At 50.0% G+C, this 16,982-nt stretch overlaps 5 protein-coding genes across 5 annotated transcripts; 4 read left to right on the top strand and 1 right to left on the bottom strand.

Annotated features, from left to right (window-relative positions):
• Nucleotides 1–522: 522 nt before the first annotated feature.
• CABS01_14195 (uncharacterized protein) lies at nucleotides 523–920 on the top strand (the record flags this gene model as incomplete). Its single annotated transcript, XM_060547535.1, has 2 exons — nucleotides 523–630; nucleotides 753–920. 2 exons carry the CDS (start codon nucleotides 523–525, stop codon nucleotides 918–920), a joined length of 276 nt encoding a protein of 91 aa, XP_060393652.1.
• A 952-nt stretch (nucleotides 921–1,872) lies between these two features.
• On the top strand, nucleotides 1,873–2,657 carry CABS01_14194 (uncharacterized protein; the record flags this gene model as incomplete). Its single annotated transcript, XM_060547534.1, has 2 exons — nucleotides 1,873–2,319; nucleotides 2,370–2,657. The coding sequence occupies 2 exons, from the start codon at nucleotides 1,873–1,875 to the stop codon at nucleotides 2,655–2,657; spliced, it is 735 nt and encodes a 244-aa protein (XP_060393651.1).
• Nucleotides 2,658–6,097: 3,440 nt separating this feature from the next.
• Nucleotides 6,098–8,219, top strand: CABS01_14193 (L-amino-acid oxidase; the record flags this gene model as incomplete). Its single annotated transcript, XM_060547533.1, has 2 exons — nucleotides 6,098–6,667; nucleotides 6,720–8,219. 2 exons carry the CDS (start codon nucleotides 6,098–6,100, stop codon nucleotides 8,217–8,219), a joined length of 2,070 nt encoding a protein of 689 aa, XP_060393650.1.
• A 503-nt stretch (nucleotides 8,220–8,722) lies between these two features.
• CABS01_14192 (protein kinase) lies at nucleotides 8,723–10,392 on the bottom strand (the record flags this gene model as incomplete). Its single annotated transcript, XM_060547532.1, has 3 exons — nucleotides 8,723–8,806; nucleotides 9,393–10,154; nucleotides 10,210–10,392. 3 exons carry the CDS (start codon nucleotides 10,390–10,392, stop codon nucleotides 8,723–8,725), a joined length of 1,029 nt encoding a protein of 342 aa, XP_060393649.1.
• A 3,097-nt stretch (nucleotides 10,393–13,489) lies between these two features.
• Nucleotides 13,490–15,544, top strand: CABS01_14191 (CMGC/DYRK protein kinase; the record flags this gene model as incomplete). The annotated part of the gene is made up of 3 exons (XM_060547531.1): nucleotides 13,490–14,338; nucleotides 14,398–15,150; nucleotides 15,203–15,544. The coding sequence occupies 3 exons, from the start codon at nucleotides 13,490–13,492 to the stop codon at nucleotides 15,542–15,544; spliced, it is 1,944 nt and encodes a 647-aa protein (XP_060393648.1).
• Between the last annotated feature and the right edge of the window lie 1,438 nt (nucleotides 15,545–16,982).

Raw genomic sequence — 16,982 nt, 5'->3', positions numbered from 1 at the left:
CTAGAACTGCCATGCTTGCATCGGAGCAAAAGGCAACCGATACTCCCTGCCCAGGTCTCCCCCATAATGAAGCCCACCTATTGTCCCTGGCCACCCCCGGATCTTTCAAGGTGTTCATGTGAACAGGGCCACATTCGCCTCGCCTGGCCCTGGAACTGATTTTCCCCAGGGTCGATGGGTGATCCACAGAAACGAGAAACGCCTGGCGGTGCAACGACAGTCCTGGAAACCGCCGGCGGCTCATGCGATGGTCTCCTAGGAATCGTGCCCGGCTGGCAGTATTGATTCACAATGATCAGCGAAACGATGCGCCCCTCCTGCATCCTTTGCCATGTCAACGGCGATCAAATCCCCCAGCCTCCTCCCGGAGCTGGAGGCCTTCGTGCCTCCGTGACTCCGTACTCCTGGCGGGCCACCTCCTTGTTTCCCCTTCTCACCACTTCAACCTGTTCGGAGTGGTGCGAATGCTACTTTGTGTGGATACTTCGGGCAGCCGAGTCAAGTCTAAATCCCAGAAGACCAATGAGACTGGGCAGCACGCCAAAGGGCAGAGACAAGCAAACGGGAGTGGTGAAGCTTGACCTGGCGTACCTGGCACTAAGCGCTAGCTCCCGTGGTGCCCAGCTGAGAGTACGTAGTAATGCATAGCATCGCTGCGTTCTGCAGGGACTTCGCCTCTCTCAGCCCGTTGGTGATTTCCTATACGCCTTTGTCCCATTTCGGTATTCCATCCGTAAAACACCAATATGCAGAGAGTGGCATTGAGCACCAGTGTCAGGCACGACACTGCGGGCATGGCTAAGCCCAACACATCTCAACTTCTCATCGTTGGCGTATCCACTATCGTCCGCTGTCCAATTCACACAGCAAGTTGCAACGGGGTGGGCTTTAGGGGCCTTTGTTCCAGAAGATTGAGATGATAGCCGTCAGAGATCTCTGCGTCTCTCTCCATTCTTTGGTTCCCAGTCGCTCACGACTACGCTTCCACTATGGATGAACGTACCCAATGGCCGAGCGCAGGTTCGAGACTTGAAATCGCGCCGCAGGGCAAGCATCACCTCTGTCGAGTCGCCTTTTCACAGACTCTCCGCACGGCCTCTCTTGTCTCGCCAACGTGCGGTACCAACCAAACCAAACTAGTCCAACCAAAACGGGGGAGACAGAGACGGGTCTGGTGTGTTTGATCTGGGCTATTCTCTCCCGTGCCCTGGAATAATACGGGCGTGGCGCAGATCCTGGAACATCATCTTCCCTCCCAGGCACACCAGGGATGTGCGACAAACGTTTTCTGATCTGCGACAGTGTTTCTTCCCCTCCCTGCCCTCTTCAAGGAGGGGGGAGGACAACGCGATCGCGATGCGATTGGCTCTTCAACAAGGTTCGAACCCTTGTCGGCTCCCACACAGAGCCTCCCTTCGACGATCCGAATCGGAAAGGGCCCAGTTTCGAACTTGTCTCCATCACGAGATGCGGTCGTTCTCGCCGGTGTTTGGCCTCATCTTTTCTCTCCCACTCTACAGTCTAAACAATATGCTTGATGTTGGGGCTGGTGTCGGTTCCAAGGGTTGCAAGGCACCAGACGGTATGTGCATCGTGCAGGCGACGTAGGAGATATTCTGCTAAGTTTGCCTTTCATGTGCTGGGGGGGCATACTGTAGAGTATCGACTCAACATCGTGGAACGTCGAGTACAAAAGCAACTGATTTCCTCCCAACCTTTTCTCATCTCTTCTCATCATCAGCATCAACATCTTCAGCTTTTCAGCAGTCTCTTCTCTCTTTCGGTTCTAATACCTCCTCCGGCAGGATACTACTCGTTTACACTCCTCTGGCAAGGAGCACCATCTCATTCATCTCTTAACTATTAGTCAAAATGTCTCTCAAGACCGTCGCTGCTACTGCTATCCTTGCCGCCGCCAACTTGGTGGCTGGCCACGGTGCCATCATCGGCGCTACCGGCGAGCTCGGTGGCACTGGCATGGCCCTCGGTGTTGATCTCAGCACTCCTCGTGACGGAACCCGTCGCGACCCCTTCCAGGCCGATTCCACCCGCTTCAAGGGCGAGGCCGCCGACACCTTCGGCGAGACCGTCGGTGCTGGCACCAACGACCTGGAGACTGGCACCAAGGCTATCATGGCCGCCACTGGTGACCAGCTTCCCCAGATCCGTGCCGGTGGCACCATCGACATGACCGTCCACCAGGTCAACGGTGACGGTGGTGGCCCCTACGACTGCATGATCAACGGTGATGCCACTGGCGCCACCTGGACCAACATCAACGTCCCCGTCACCGTTCCCGGCCAGAACTCCCGCAACCGCGTAAGTCACATCGTCTCCTCACTTCAAGCACTCGATACTAACAACCACAGGCTGGTGCCATGACCGACTTCCCCATCAAGGCCGAGATCCCCGCTGGCCAGACTTGCACTGGTACCGTCGCCGGCCAGAACAACGTCTGCTTGGTCCGTTGCCAGAACGCTGCTCGCGCCGGTCCCTTCGGTGGTGTCGTCCCCGTCCAGATGGCTCAGGCTGGCAACACTCCCGCCGCCGCTCGCCGCAACCTTGCTCGCGCTGTTGCTGAGTCTGACCGCCAGTTCAAGCGCATGATGAAGCGCGCCATGGCCATTGAGGCCACCGACTTCGAGGACGAGGAGTAATTTAGTCATTCCTTTTGCACATATTCTAAGATTGAAAGGGTGGAGTGGTCTTTGAGGGATTACATGTAACAGTACTGGATTACTGATAATGAGACACGACTGCCTGCTCTAGCTGGAGTATGGTCCTTCTACTTTTTTGCGCCTTTTCGCTCTCATCGTGACTTTTCCCTGTGATTGAAAATGCCTCAGTGATCAAACTGACCCCTGTCTCTTCTCTTGTAGTGAAGATGTAAGGAATAGGTGGAAAATGTCGAAACTACAGCTGTGGTCGGATGAGGATTATACAGGGAAACAGCATCCTAACATTCTGTCTCAAAATCGTCGCGCGCAAAACCTACCCCTGAAAGTAAGACATTCGTCAACTTTACAATAAGACGACTTCCAAACTCTGATAACTCTTCTATTAGTGCGCGAGCGCTGCCTGCGCCGGACGAAAGACCGGCAGCACTTGACGATTTCCAAAATCTTGGAACGTGAAACGAAACAATGGTAAAGCTGGTTCACGGGCCACACACCACTTCAAAAACTCAAAGCGTCTTTAAGAAAGAAAAGAAAAATGGGTGGGTTGAAACGGCCTCTTGCTTCTTCAGACGAAGACTCACCCAGGCACCAGGCTTAAGGTTTGTGGTTCCTGGAGAAGCAACCCACAACCTTGGGGCCATCTCGTCATATCGGCATCTATATCCGACTTTTACTGGTCTATCATATAAGCGCAAAGGTAAGTGATCATCGGCTGTTCTTTAGAATGCGGGCTTGCAGATCTTTTGTCCCAGATGTTTCGCAGCCAGGCATGCATCCCATGGCAATGGGAAGACAGTTCAACGGTAAAGTCTAACGACTTCTTTGTGCCAGTATGCTGAAGAGAAGTCAGTCATCAAGGCTAACTGAAAAAGTTCTACACCGTGACTAGGCGGACGTGAGAAAGAGGATGAGTGATGGCAAGGACGCGCTATCGCTGTTTGAATCCATCTGGCGTTTGCTCAAAATCGTATTTACCGACGTGTAAAAGATAGGGAAAAAAGGGATTCCAATGATCAACTACGGCTAGACTAAGAGCCTCTAAGTATAAATTCGACAGGTGCAAAGTTAGCAGTCACATATCTCAGGTGGCGTCCAACCTAGAAGAGGTCATGGCGGATGCCAGTGGCTGCCTCAATGTACTGCCTTCCAACTAGTTACCGTCACGTATCTACGCTCCTGAATTAGATCTGCCACGCCAATGCTGTAATCAAATTTTCATCATTCCCGATGCTATCCTCTCGTACCTATGTCGCAAAAGGTGTAGACGTGATGCTTACCCCGCTTCTGGACTAGTGACAACTGACTTTCTCTTACATCCGTAAAGCTAAGGTACGGAAAGCACGGAAGTAATGAAAGACAAGAGTTCACTTAAAAACCTCAAAATACTGAGCCTATTATGTGGGCTGAAGGGATTTATTTGCGGACTAGATTAGAACCTGCAGAATAGGCCGCGGATTTGCTCCCGAGTTTCCTCCGCTAAATCGGTTAACAAGGATATCCGCACCTCCTAAAGGTGAGAATGACTCTACAAGCTTTTGGATAACGAGGCTGTCTAATAAGAAGAGTTCGAGAGTGTAATGTGATATAAAGTCCCTCGGATTCGCTTTCTATACTTGATGATACTTTTGATTCTACGAGCTAGGTGTAACGTTGACCGTCAACCGTGGTATGAGTACCATGAAATATGGCAATTGCTGTTCATTGACTAGTTGAGGATTTCAAAAGCTTGCTTTAAAACTGCATGAGAGATGTGCTATATGATTTCCAGGATCTTATTCACTTACTCGCACAACGGAGGAGTTGCGTGCGAAATACGTATAAAGGCATGATCTGGGTAACAACATGAGCAGGATTAGAATGACGAGTAGCTGATTTGATGTCTGCATGGGTGTTAAGTCCCTGATATAAGACCGTCATTGTTCTTAATAGCTGATTCTACCTTACTTATCTCTTCAATTGATTGCTTACTCAAGGAAGAAGACAAACCGTTACACTAGGTAGGTTTGCGGGCCGAAAAGCAATTGATGGTTATATGAGAGCCGCTCAACCCATGACACCGTCGCTGTCATAAGCTCCCCCCGAGCAGGCCTAGGGACACGAACTTGTAGGCTATGGGTGTGACGAATGCGACTGTAGTGAGGTTACCTCCAAGCAAGTCAAGTCGGTACCGTGAAGAGTATTTCCATGTCATCCGGGCCGGTATAGGAAGGACGGACCGTGCCGGTGTCAAGATGCATGCAGTCTCTCGCAGCGAGGTTTCGCATGATAACGCATTCCTTAGCATCCGGTCGGCAATTGCTGACATGAAGATAAGTTATCTCTAGCCAAGAGATCCGGCCTTGTTGACCCCGATTTTGCTGTCTTGGCGATGGCAATGAGAATTGACACATTTAACCGGCGACCCACACATACACCGCTTTGCATTGGCAACGTCGGCATTGACATTCGGCCGGAGCTGCCAAACTTTCAAAGATTGACAGCTCTAGTAAGCAATTACAGCATCCTATCAACGAAAGACTGAGGGCAATCCGCAACTTCCTAGAGTCCTAGACATTGGTAGTTGGCTACGACTCAAGTCCCAAAAGGGTTCAAGTATTTGACTTGCCTGATGGGGTAACGGGCCTCCGGATATCCACCACGGGGGGCCCCATTTTACAGAATTGCGCGCAACTCATTACCTAACGCCCCTCAAGCGAATGCGTCTCTACATTATCCAACTTCCTTTTCCCATCGTTTGCTCTCGCTCGTCATCACCGCCACGCGAATCTGGTGCCATTCCCATGCAGGTCAAGCCGCGACAACACGGTCGGGATTCATCCAAGATAAGGCGTCAGAATACACAAGAGCCGATGGTCGGTTTCCGCAACTCGCAAGCAAGCTGGGGTTCCCCGCGGTTCCGATGCCGGGATAGTAAACAAGGCCGGGCCCATGCAGCGTCCCTCCCGCCAAGACACCAACGATATGAACTCCAAAGAAGCGAGAACTCTGACCCCCGTCATGACCTATGCGCGATTAGAATTTTCCACGTTCTCTGTGGTCGCTTGCGCCGTCTTCGGGCATGTCTCCCACGTTGTTACAGTGATTGCGGAGTTGTGCCCTGATAGTCGGTAACCGGTCCTGCGCAACATGACACAAAAACTCGACTAAACGCAACCTCCGCACCCCGAAAACCTCGGTGACGGGACTTGAGTCAATCTAATTAGATGATGCCCAGCCTTTAGAGATCTGCTAAGCCTCCAATATGTCCATCCGGGTGCTTATCAAAACCTCACTTGGTTGAGCCTCATGCATAGTCAAGGTAGGGGAGCGTTCGGCAGACAGCCATATAAAGAGCAAGTTTTAATCACGGGCATCAGCCTTGAGCCTCTTGAACTTCTTACCGTTTGTCAAGCTTGCTCTCAAAATCTGCCATGGTCAACATGGCTGCCCGTTGGTCAACTCTCCTCACTGCCGCAGCCAGTCTTTGCCAGACGGCTATTGCGGAACCCGTATTCCGCGAGACGGTCTCTTTTCAGGGTCCGTTTGAAGTCGAGAGAAACGGAGTTCGCAACATCAACATTGAGTACAATGGCCCTCTCGATGGAGAGCTATCCCTTGTCTATGGTGATTGTGGAATGAGATCCCCCTTCGAAGCCCATCACAAGATTGGGCGGACACACATTGGCTCTCACCCTGCTGCAAAGCGTCACCTGGAATGGACAGATCAAAGGCCTACAAAGTTTGTCTGGATGGTGCCTGAGGATGTGTCTTCGGGATGCTTGCACGCCTTTGTTGACAGCCAGCTTGTCGGCCGCTCTTCAGAACACTCTGTTAAGAGTCGCAAGATGAGGAAGCGTGCGACTTTCGCCGAGGCCACGGACCCAATGGGCCCCTGGTTTGATGGCGTTGAGTACCTCAAGCAGAAGCAACCCGACGATGTGTTTGTTGCATCGGTAAAGAACAAAACGTTTGGTATCTTGGGCGCTGGCATCTCCGGTTTGCACACTGGCGTAAGTTTTCATAGACCTCTCATTCGGGAGAAGAAGCTGACCAGAGCCACAGTTGCTACTCGACTCAGTAGGCATTCATAACTGGAAGATTCTGGAGTCTTCAGAAAGAGTCGGTGGACGTATTCGCACCACCTACCTGAACGGATCGACTCCGGACGAGCATCAGCACCACGAGCTAGGACCTATGCGGTTTCCGCACAGCATTTACGATGCTGAAACCAACGAGACCTACCCCATCAACGATCAGAAGATGATCTACCAGCTGGCGGATGTCCTCAACGAGATTAACGCTGACGCGGATCCCGCTCTCCAAGTCAAGTTCATCCCGTGGATCCAGGTTTCCGACAATGCCCCTGTTGCAACCAAGGAGCGCCGTCCCGATGGCACTGTCCCCGGTCGCAAGGAGATCGCCGCCGACCCCTCCCTCATGACCAACACGACCTACTCCAACGCTACCGCAGCCAAGGAAGCCATCCAGGCTCTTGATGACTTCAAGGCTTTGACGCCCGAGAGACGGAAGTTCTACGCTACCAATGTCTTCAAGGCCCACAAGGAGGCTGTTGAGACTGGCATGTTCGATTTCTCTGAGGTCGAGTACCTCCTCCACGTTATGAGCACCGACCTGAATGTGACCGATGAGGTTACCCCGTCTCACGTCGTCTGGCCCATGTGGGAGTTCGAGACTGTCTACTTCCTGGCCAATGAGTGGCGCACAGTTGATGGAGGTATCAGCCGTCTCCCCGCTGCGTTTGAAAATATTATCAAAGACCGCATCGCCTACAAGACTAAGGTCTTTAGCGTCAAGTACAACGAGGACTCCAACAACCTCAACGTCACGTGGCGTGAGACTGGAGGCAACCCCTGGTCCAAGAACACTACGACCGAACAGTTTGATTATGTCTTCAACAGCGTACCGTTCAACGTACTCAAGTACTGGGAGCTGCCGCCTCACTCTAGCTTGATGCGCCGTGCCATTGAGCGCACAGTCTTCTTGGGTGCCGTGAAGGTTGCCATGCAGTACAAGACTCGCTTCTGGGAGCACCTCGAGCACCCCATCATCGGTGGCTGTGGACGTACCGACATTTACGGCATCGGCCAGATTTGCTACCCTTCCTACAACATCAACGGAACCGGCCCTGGCGTCATGCTTACGAGTTATGCGCCCGACGCTGACGCGGTTGTCGCTTGCTCCATGCCTGTTGAGGAGCACATCGCCTACATCCAGCGAGCCATGGTCGAGATCCACGGCCCCATTGCCGATGAGATGTGGACTGGCAACTACGAACGTCACTGCTGGGAGCAGGATGAGCATCATGCGGGAGCTTTTGCCGTCCCCATTGTCCCTCAGCAGCAGCTCTACCTCCCAGCTTTCTGGCAGACTGAGTTTAACACAGTTTTCATTGGCGAACACACCAGTTTCACGCATTCATGGGTATTCAGTGCCCTTGAGAGCTCTACGCGTGGTACTGTTCAGATGCTACTGGACCTCGGCCTGGTTGATGAGGCTAAGCAGATCACCAGGACTTGGATGGCAAGATGGATTAGTGTTTGATGTGGCTTAAGCAGGCCTATCGTGCACTATCAATTGTCAAACAAAACTGAGTTCAGCTCTATTGGTTATTGACTTTTAATACTACTCCGAGACTTTTCACCCTTTCAAGCTGCCTGATTCAAATGCAGTACTATCAGTCCTGTGAATGTTGCGAACTCCTTCCGCTGTAAAAGCCAACGGACATGACATTTGAAAAGCCAAACCTAGACAGAGAAACCAAAGCATTCATGTGCGGCCACCCTAGATGGAGATCTAGCTATCTAAGTCTTGCGAACTTGTAGAGTCCCTTGAGAACGCAAAGCAACATTCTAATACGTCCTTCAACCCACACCAATGCCCATCGCTGTAAACAGAGAGAAGAGAGCCAGGTCTCTTGTACTCGATGCTTCTGCCATCGCCCGCTCGGTCACCGCGTCTGCCGTGCATTGAGAGTTGTGACTGACCGTTCCGTGTATAGAGATCTGGACTCATTTCCTGCGGTTCGAAAGGTCTATCTCGAGTTCTCAAATGAGTGCTATCTGCACTGGCCTCTCCGAAACGTCGGGCTCCTGGTATTGATGGTCGAGCATCGTCGCACAAGCCCAAGTCTGGTTTTATTATCAGTGGTGTCCGCTCAGTTGGCCGGGCTTTGGGGTTCATGTCAGGACTTCTGCTAGTAGATTGATGAACTTTTTGTCCCGCCTCATTTTCATGGCCATATGTGGAAAGGACGTCGGCAATGTTGTTCATCTCTCCATGCGATGCACAATTCAAAGACCCGCGGTCACTTTTGGGACCCCAAGTCTCATCGCAGAATGGCTCTACTACCGGAGAAAATGCTCGTGCATTGGAGACTGCGTCACCTTGGAGCGAGTGTCGTTCCGCCCCCGGCAGGGTACGAGAAGTTGTCGATTCGCAGCCTTGACCCATCAGGTACTCTACGTCAGGTGTTTTGGCATTACACCTGCGCTCCAGTGCTCTAAGTTGCCCGGCGATGTTAGCGCAACTTTCTCTTTTCGCTGGCTTGGGTTGCAGAAGATCCTTGACAATAAGGTCCAGGAAGTCTCTGAAAAAGCCACTACAGTAAGGCTGCCTTCTCAAACCGTCTATCCACTTCAAGTTGTAAGTAAAGACGCAGTCAGCGAATTGCGGGAAAATTCAGTCTTCGTTTATGTAAGGGTGATTTTGACTTACATCATTGACCGACGGTTTCACTTTCGCCTCTTTCTCTCCATTCTCTTCAATGCCGGGTATGAAGAACTTATCCTCCTTGATACCTACTGGTGCACCTGTGTCATCTGCCGTCCGACACCCCACAAACTCCCCAATACCTTTGGGCCCCATAAGGTACCAAGTAATGAACTCTAGATATACACAACCAAAAGTCCACATGTCGTAGGACCTGGAAATGAATGGTTCAAGGTCAAGTTCTGGTGCTCTGTGCGTTGGACTGTAGCCTGCTGCCGGGGTGTTTGACCGAGTGTTTCTCCTATGAAAGCGAGTGTAGCCGAAGTCGCTGATTACCATTATTCCGAATGGATTTGAATCGCTATGGAAGAGGAGTATGTTTTCAGGCTTAATGTCTCCGTGGATACCATACTCTTGTGCGTGATCCGCGTGATCCGAAGGGCTTTTATGGATCTTCTGCAAGCCTTCGGCAAGACCTCGACACTGCGTGGATATCCATTTGACAAATTCGGGCGATCTTTCTGGCTCGCCTCTCTTCCAGTAATCTTTGAGGTTGCTTATGGCCCATGGGAACAACATATTCCAGCTATCACCTTTTCTCCAAGTCGCGAGTAGCTTGATGACATGGTCATGGCTTGATAGACCAACAGTCTTTGCCAGGGCCCTCACCTCTGCACGGAAATTCTTTTCGCGACTGATGTCCAGTCTATCATCAGGCTCAGGAAGTAGTTCCTTTACAGCAAAGAACGGGTTTTCGTCGGGAATTCCCTGTGATATATACTTAGGTTCCAGTTTATCAAAAAATATATGCGATTTGCCTTACGTTGTGCATAGTATGATGATGCATATGGATTTGTACCCGCTGAACTCTGCTGTAAGACGTTATGTCGGACGACGTAGCTGGAAACTCCTTGATGAAGGGTAGTACTGTATCTGGCTCCAACTCGTAGTGGTGAATATTTCTTTCCTTGTCATTGGGGCCAATGTCGAAGAATGGAGACCGCATTGTTTTTTGATATCTCTCAAAGGCCCCCCAGTCTCGCAATGGCCAATGGCGCCCGAAAATCTGATTCGCGAAACCAGAAGGAGGGTTCTTAGGGAATAGCTGACCATCTAAACTCGGTTGATTTGAGTCCGGGACGAAAGGTAGATTGTAGTCCGAGAGGTTGAGATCGATGAATTGGATAATTTCATCTACTCTCTCCAGGACTGTGAGAATTGCAAACATGCTGCGGGCTCCCATGGGAGATGAACCATCAGGATTGCTTCGAGGGCATATATCTTCTGCGTATTTCCATAGTTTCGTGTCAGAAAGCTCGAGCTTCGGGCGAGACTCTTGTAATGCCCGGAAAACCGAATCCCTGGTGACAATCCTATATAGTTGATTGACTGGTAGCCACTGCGCTCCTTGAGATTTGCCGCCATAATACTCCAGTGACCGAGATACATCGCGTGCCATTGATTTAACAGTAGATGCACGCATGCGATGTGTTTCCGTGTTCTGTAGGTGAGAACCCATTTGGCGGAGGTCAGTCTCGGCTGATATGAGTCCACTTTGATCCAGACATGATGCAAACGTGCTACTATCGAATACTGTTCCAGCAGCTGCATAACCTCTATCATTTTGGGTTGCAATACTGATGTCGTCGTCATCTGAATTATGTTGTCTTTTTTGAAAATGCTTTCTGGAATCACTGGGGGAGAGACTTTGCCCATTCCGTTCATGGCCAATCAAAGCGTTGAGTGACAGGGGCGAGTCAGGGCCCTCATTCTCGTTCCATGTGGAAAGAATCAGGCGAGGCCGCTACAAGCCGAACACGGTTTAGCCAAAGAAAACATTGAAGACAGGAAGCAATCCGAACTGGGTGCAAAGATCAAGTAATTGACAATTTCGAAAAGAAGCTAACTGACCTCAGTGGATAAATGTACTCCTGGCTGTGTTTCTTCAAGAGTAATATTGTCATCGTCTTCTGGGGCAACACTCATGGTTTAACAAATGGCACGGGGGCATGGAAATCGAATACCAATAGTGTTGATCAGAGGTGTTCCCCTTATCAATTGGAGCGGAGAAAGAGCTGGAAGGTGCTCATATACTATTCGTGCGACGGTCAATCAAGAGGACAGTCACTTCAGTTCCCCTAATCAAATCAGATGAGCTTGATTCAGATCAGCTCCAGCATGAATATTTTACATAGCCTCAGAGCTGATTAGGCACTGGGAGTCCGATGTCCGGAGTAAGTGCTTGGACGGCACTGCCTCTGACGCCACCTTCCCGACACTATTCCATGCTGTTCAGATATCAGTAGAAAGACAGCTTCACCGGAGCCTACCTCATTAGCCTTTAGAATATGGCAGGCAGAGAGACCATGGAAGGACTGGACCAAAAGCCTACCCCCCATGCAGTCAGACTATTGATGCGCCAAGTATTCATAGGCGGCCAAACGGGCTGAGTACCAATTAGTGTGTCTCAAGCGAACCTCCATTAGGCGAAGATGGAAGTAGAAAAAGTCCTAAGGATCCGTGGCGTGAAAGGGAATGGAGGGTGATGGTAACAGCAGTTGTGGACCTGTGGTTGGCTGAGAGAACCCTCAGCCTGCCGCTCAATGTCCCATTGGGACGCAGCCAAATATGGGCAGATACCTTTAATTCCGCTGCGCCGTGTTTTGGCGGAAATCTTGATGACATGATCTTCTCCTTAGGTCACTTTGAAGGTGAGGAAGATGATATAAAAGGAAGCGACAGATTCTGCTACCATTTTGCCATCACTCCAATAGCCTCAGCCTCTTGCCTATCATCTCCGTCAAGAAGTCTATGACATACTAAGTTACAGAAACTTCCTTGAGATCACTCATTTATTCATATCTACCATATCCCTCTTTTCACCCCCGTTCTCATTGTGGGGCAGGAGATCCGTCAAAGTACTGCCGAATCATTGTCAATATGGCCATGCCCTCAGTTTCTAACTCCTCAAATTTTCATGGTGAATGGCAGTACATACATTGCAAAATGGTCAAAAGCCCGCAGGGGCTATCAAGTATTCTCACAAGCCTTTATGGGCCTGGAAAGTTCTCTGTCGAAGTAGGTTCTTAGCTCAAGCGCTTCAACATGGAGCCTGGCTATTATACCCATGTCCGTCTTACAGAAACGTTTGACTGATATTAATCGAAGACAAGGCAAAACGTGTACTGCATAAAAGCAGAGGATTCGGCGGTTCCGCTGGATCTTGTGAGTCTTTTCCGTGAGCCCTACTGTCGTTTTTTGCGTGTGCTGATGAAACGAGGAAACAGGCTCGCCCTGACGTGAGGGATTCCTTAAATGGGAAGGTTTGCCTGTAGGTATTGGGTATCTTGGGTAAGCAATGAGGTGCTATTTCAAAGCATCACTTATCAAGAAGAAGAGGCACAGTGTTTCTTGGTCGAGTTTTGAAGAGTTCGAATTCGGAGTTCATTCCATAGCTATGGCAGCAAGAGAGTTTCCCGTAGATACATGAGTGCGATTCGTGTTTTTCTCCCGAAATGAGACTATACGTGACCAAGTCCGTTTCAGCTGCTGACGGCGGAAAGGAGCCAAGGAGACTGAGACAAGTACGTTATCTGGCTGAAAGCCCTAAAGATAAATTATGTTGCCCTGATTGCTCGCCTGATCAAGGCGGTACTTCTACGTATATGGATGTCCCTAGTCACATGGTTCAGCACCCAATATGCGAACCAATGGCCGTTGATGGTGGCTGAATGGCCAGGCGACAAGGCAAAGACGTCGGAGCCTGCTTCACATCTACTAGTACTTATGGAACGCAATGTCAGATTCGTACTGGTTACTATCACTTTGATAATTTTGCAAGGCAACAGTAGTAATGAGAGCAGCAATGTAAGCCGCATGGAAGAGGGTGTGCTGAAATTTCCGGACTTGATACTACATGCAGTCGGCGTCCTTGGGAGCACCTCCCAATGAAGTTCATATAGGCAAGATTTATGTCATTATTAGTTGTCGCTCCCACACTCGTTAACGGAAAGAAATTTAAAACCTCAGCAACCCTTCTCTTTAGCTCGTGACTTCCAAGGTCCAAGTTTCTCTTGACAAGACGACATTACCTCTCGTTCGACATGGCTAACCGAAATGGTATCCTCGACAGAGCCACACCATCTATTCAGATCAATGACGGTCCACAATACAGAGTTGACGATTTGCGTGCGACTGACTCAGCCGTTACATCCTGGATCACTCCTGTGCTGCCACGTTTAGAAAATAACATAACAGACATCGACGATGCTCAGGAGCACATTGAAACAAGGCTTTGGGACAATGCCATCAGACCGCCCTTCGCCTTACATAGTGACGCTGTGTTCTGGCCTTCAAAACTTATCGAGCACTTGTTCGATAGAGAAGCAGTGCTCAGCGTTGTTGTGCACCTCTACAGGCGGAATGCGCTCCCTGCACCCCATAACGCGGGGTCTCTTGACAGCATCTGTCAAGAGTGGACCAATAGGATCTTCGGAACCCCTGGGCACACAACAAGGTATCGTCTGGTCTTTGCGATCTTAGTTCTTATGCAAAAGGCCTCGTGCATCCAGAACTTCGTCAATGAGAGATTGGACGACAGCTGTCTGCCTCTTCGACTCGATCAGATCAGAGAATACAAGGGCCAGAGTTCTGGGCAACCACATCGCCCGTTTGGCGGATGGTCGCCCCTTCTAGTAGGCAACTTTTACAGTCTGCAGTGCAAGCTGTTTGTCCAGTTCATTGCAAAATCTTCATACAAGGGAGAGGTCTCCCATTACAACTTCGATGCGGCCCACGTACTTCCGTGGGTTATGATATCCCAACCGGTTTCAATTACTGCACCTATTGGTGCCGACGGATCTACCTCGATGAGTTTGAGTGGTGGGTTTGGAGAAGTAAAGCAAATTGTCATCCATGGCTGGCAACATAACTTCCACCGGACTCTGCATGAGGTGAGGTCCATCAAGATCTGGTCATCTCACTCTTTTGTATTCAAATTAACGTAATCAAGATCTCCGCAGCTCCGGGCTGTTTTGCTCTCAAAAAGCTTTACATTCCGAACAAAGAAGAGTTTGAGCAAGAGGTTAAGCACCTAAAGCGCTTTGGAGGGAGGCACCCCCACATCGTCACGCTCCTCGCAACATTCACACGCCACACAAGTGGTGGTATTGAGTATCTTCTTCTTTTCCCTTGGGCTGAGTGTGATCTGCTGGAGTTCTGGAGAAGAAACACGTTCATAAATAGAGACTACCAACTTTATCTCTGGACGGTAGACCAGATCTGTGGCATTGCTGGTGCTCTGAGCTACATTCATGACCCCAACGACATGGACCACCTGGACTCCAAAGGCAATCGTTTGTATGGGAGACATGGAGATATCAAGCCGGAGAACGTCTTGTGGTTCAAATCTAGAGGCCGGGGTAACCTTGTTCTCTCCGATCTCGGGCTTACACGGACACACAGACAAGAGAGTCGTTCCAACCGACCAGGTGCAGAAATTCCCGTGTCTCCTAACTATAGACCCCCTGAGTGTGATATTGAAGGGACGGAAGGTCGTATATCGAGGTCTTTCGACATTTGGACTCTTGGTTGCCTTATCCTCGAGTTTATGGTATGGTTTCTTGATGGCTGGGAAGGATTCGAAAGCTTCAAGCAAAGGCGCATGTCACCATACATCAACAGCCACGATACGCCCATCTACTTCAACATTGTCCGGATTTCTAATGATAATTACGCTTTCAATATCAAATCAAGCGTGACAGATGTTTGTATTCAACATAACGTTCTACAGGTGACATTGCTAATGAATGATGCAGGAGTTCGACCGACTACGGAGACACAAGCGGTGCTCACAGTTCATCACCGACCTGCTGTATCTGGTCCAAAGCAGAATGTTGATTGTTCAATCCATGGATCAAAAACGAATCGCAGCATCGGATTTGTGTCGAGATTTGACGAGTCTGCGAACAAAATGCCATCGTAGCAAATCGTACTGCGAGCCGCCGGTTTCATCGATGCAAGCCATCGAACGACCTTGGCCTGTCGAGGCGAGGCTCAACAAAGTGGCGAAGAAGAATATCGCAGCTATAGATGTCAGACATTTCGATGCGATCATCATGGACTACGAAGGTCCAACACGGTCAGCTGCTGCTAGGTAATTTGTTTATAACGTTGACATTGAGAGAATCGTGATTCACGAAGATTACGATATGGCGAAAATGGTTCCTATGGTCCCTAAAAGACGGAACTGCTTGCTTCTATTCTATGACAACATTTGGTATTGCATTGACAGGGCATCCTTGATCCATGCTTTTAAGCATAGTGATCTTCCTGGATTGCTCTCAAAACTGTCTCGCGCTCAACCTGCGTAAAGATTAGATAAGAGACCGAATGATAGATAGATGAATAGGACAGTCTGACCGGTTTCAACTTCCTTGGGATGGTGCAAAAGAATCTCCCACGCTCGGACTGTGGTCCAGAAGCCTTCTGTCAGCCCGTGTATCTCAACAAGTGACTTGGTATGCGGTTGGACGAGCTTCTTACAGATATCTGGAACTTTTGGCGTGGAAAGATAAGTCGTAGGTGCTGAGTGATCACCGCTTCATCGGTGTACCTGCCCTGGAAGACCTCAGTAGCCATGATCGACGAGTGGAACTGTGCAGTTTTTTTTTCAATTCCTTTCCATTCGGCTGAGTTCTTCTGTGAACACAACATGGAAGAGGGGTCAATTGACGTGGTGGCATCAGCGGATATAGCTCACTTGAGGGCGCTGGTCTATACATTAACTCCTGCAGCCATAAGAAAGCCTTGTTAAAAGCCCGAGTCAGATTTTGCTTGGGAAATGCGGTTCTGCGTTACGGAAACCTGCTACAGGGTGACCACGCACGTAGACGCACATCACTAGACCCTTCGAAACAGCACATCATGCACGGAGTATGTCAGGCCCCCCAGAACCTTCTTACACGAAGCATTCCTTATTCGTTATCTATCGTGCAAACAAATTAATAAGGCAAGATTGCCTCGTCATGACATCGATTTGTGGTCTGACGAATACATGTATTCTAGCTTGGCCGCGACGTTTGCGCATGTGGGCTGTGCTGACCTCATGACCATCATAGGCTTGTGCGGATGGGCGGGATCACAAGTTTTCGAGCCTGCTTTTCTTGAGACACGGAGGACGGTGAAGTCTCCCCTTTGGAGGGCGACGTCAAGTGAGAAAAGCCGTGGCGAACCACAGTTCGGGTCACATATCATTTTCAATAGTCTCACCGACGGAACGGATGCAACAGGGAAAAACAAGGCGAGCAGCCCTCAGTGAACTGTCTGCCTCGACCATTGAGAGACTAGTATTGCATGCAAACATGCAGAAAATTCGTGGCGCTGCTGCAGGAATGCGGTGTGGTGGCATTTGTGTTGTAGTACCTTGAGGTACATGTAAGATGGCAAAATGCTTGACAAATCATCCCACAGGCAAGATTACTCACGCAGCCTCAGTGATGAGGTGCAAATAGGGCGCAAAATCTCGCTCCTCCCGGAATTTTTCACACAGCTGAATATCGGATGCAACCTGAAGCTCCCGCATCTCTCATCCATCTC

Source organism: Colletotrichum abscissum (assembly GCF_030869225.1).
Source record: "Colletotrichum abscissum strain IMI 504890 chromosome Unknown Scaffold_51.1, whole genome shotgun sequence".
Taxonomy (NCBI): domain Eukaryota; kingdom Fungi; phylum Ascomycota; class Sordariomycetes; order Glomerellales; family Glomerellaceae; genus Colletotrichum; species Colletotrichum abscissum.
Note: the sequence above shows the minus strand (reverse complement) of the source record. Positions and strands in the feature narration are given on the sequence as shown.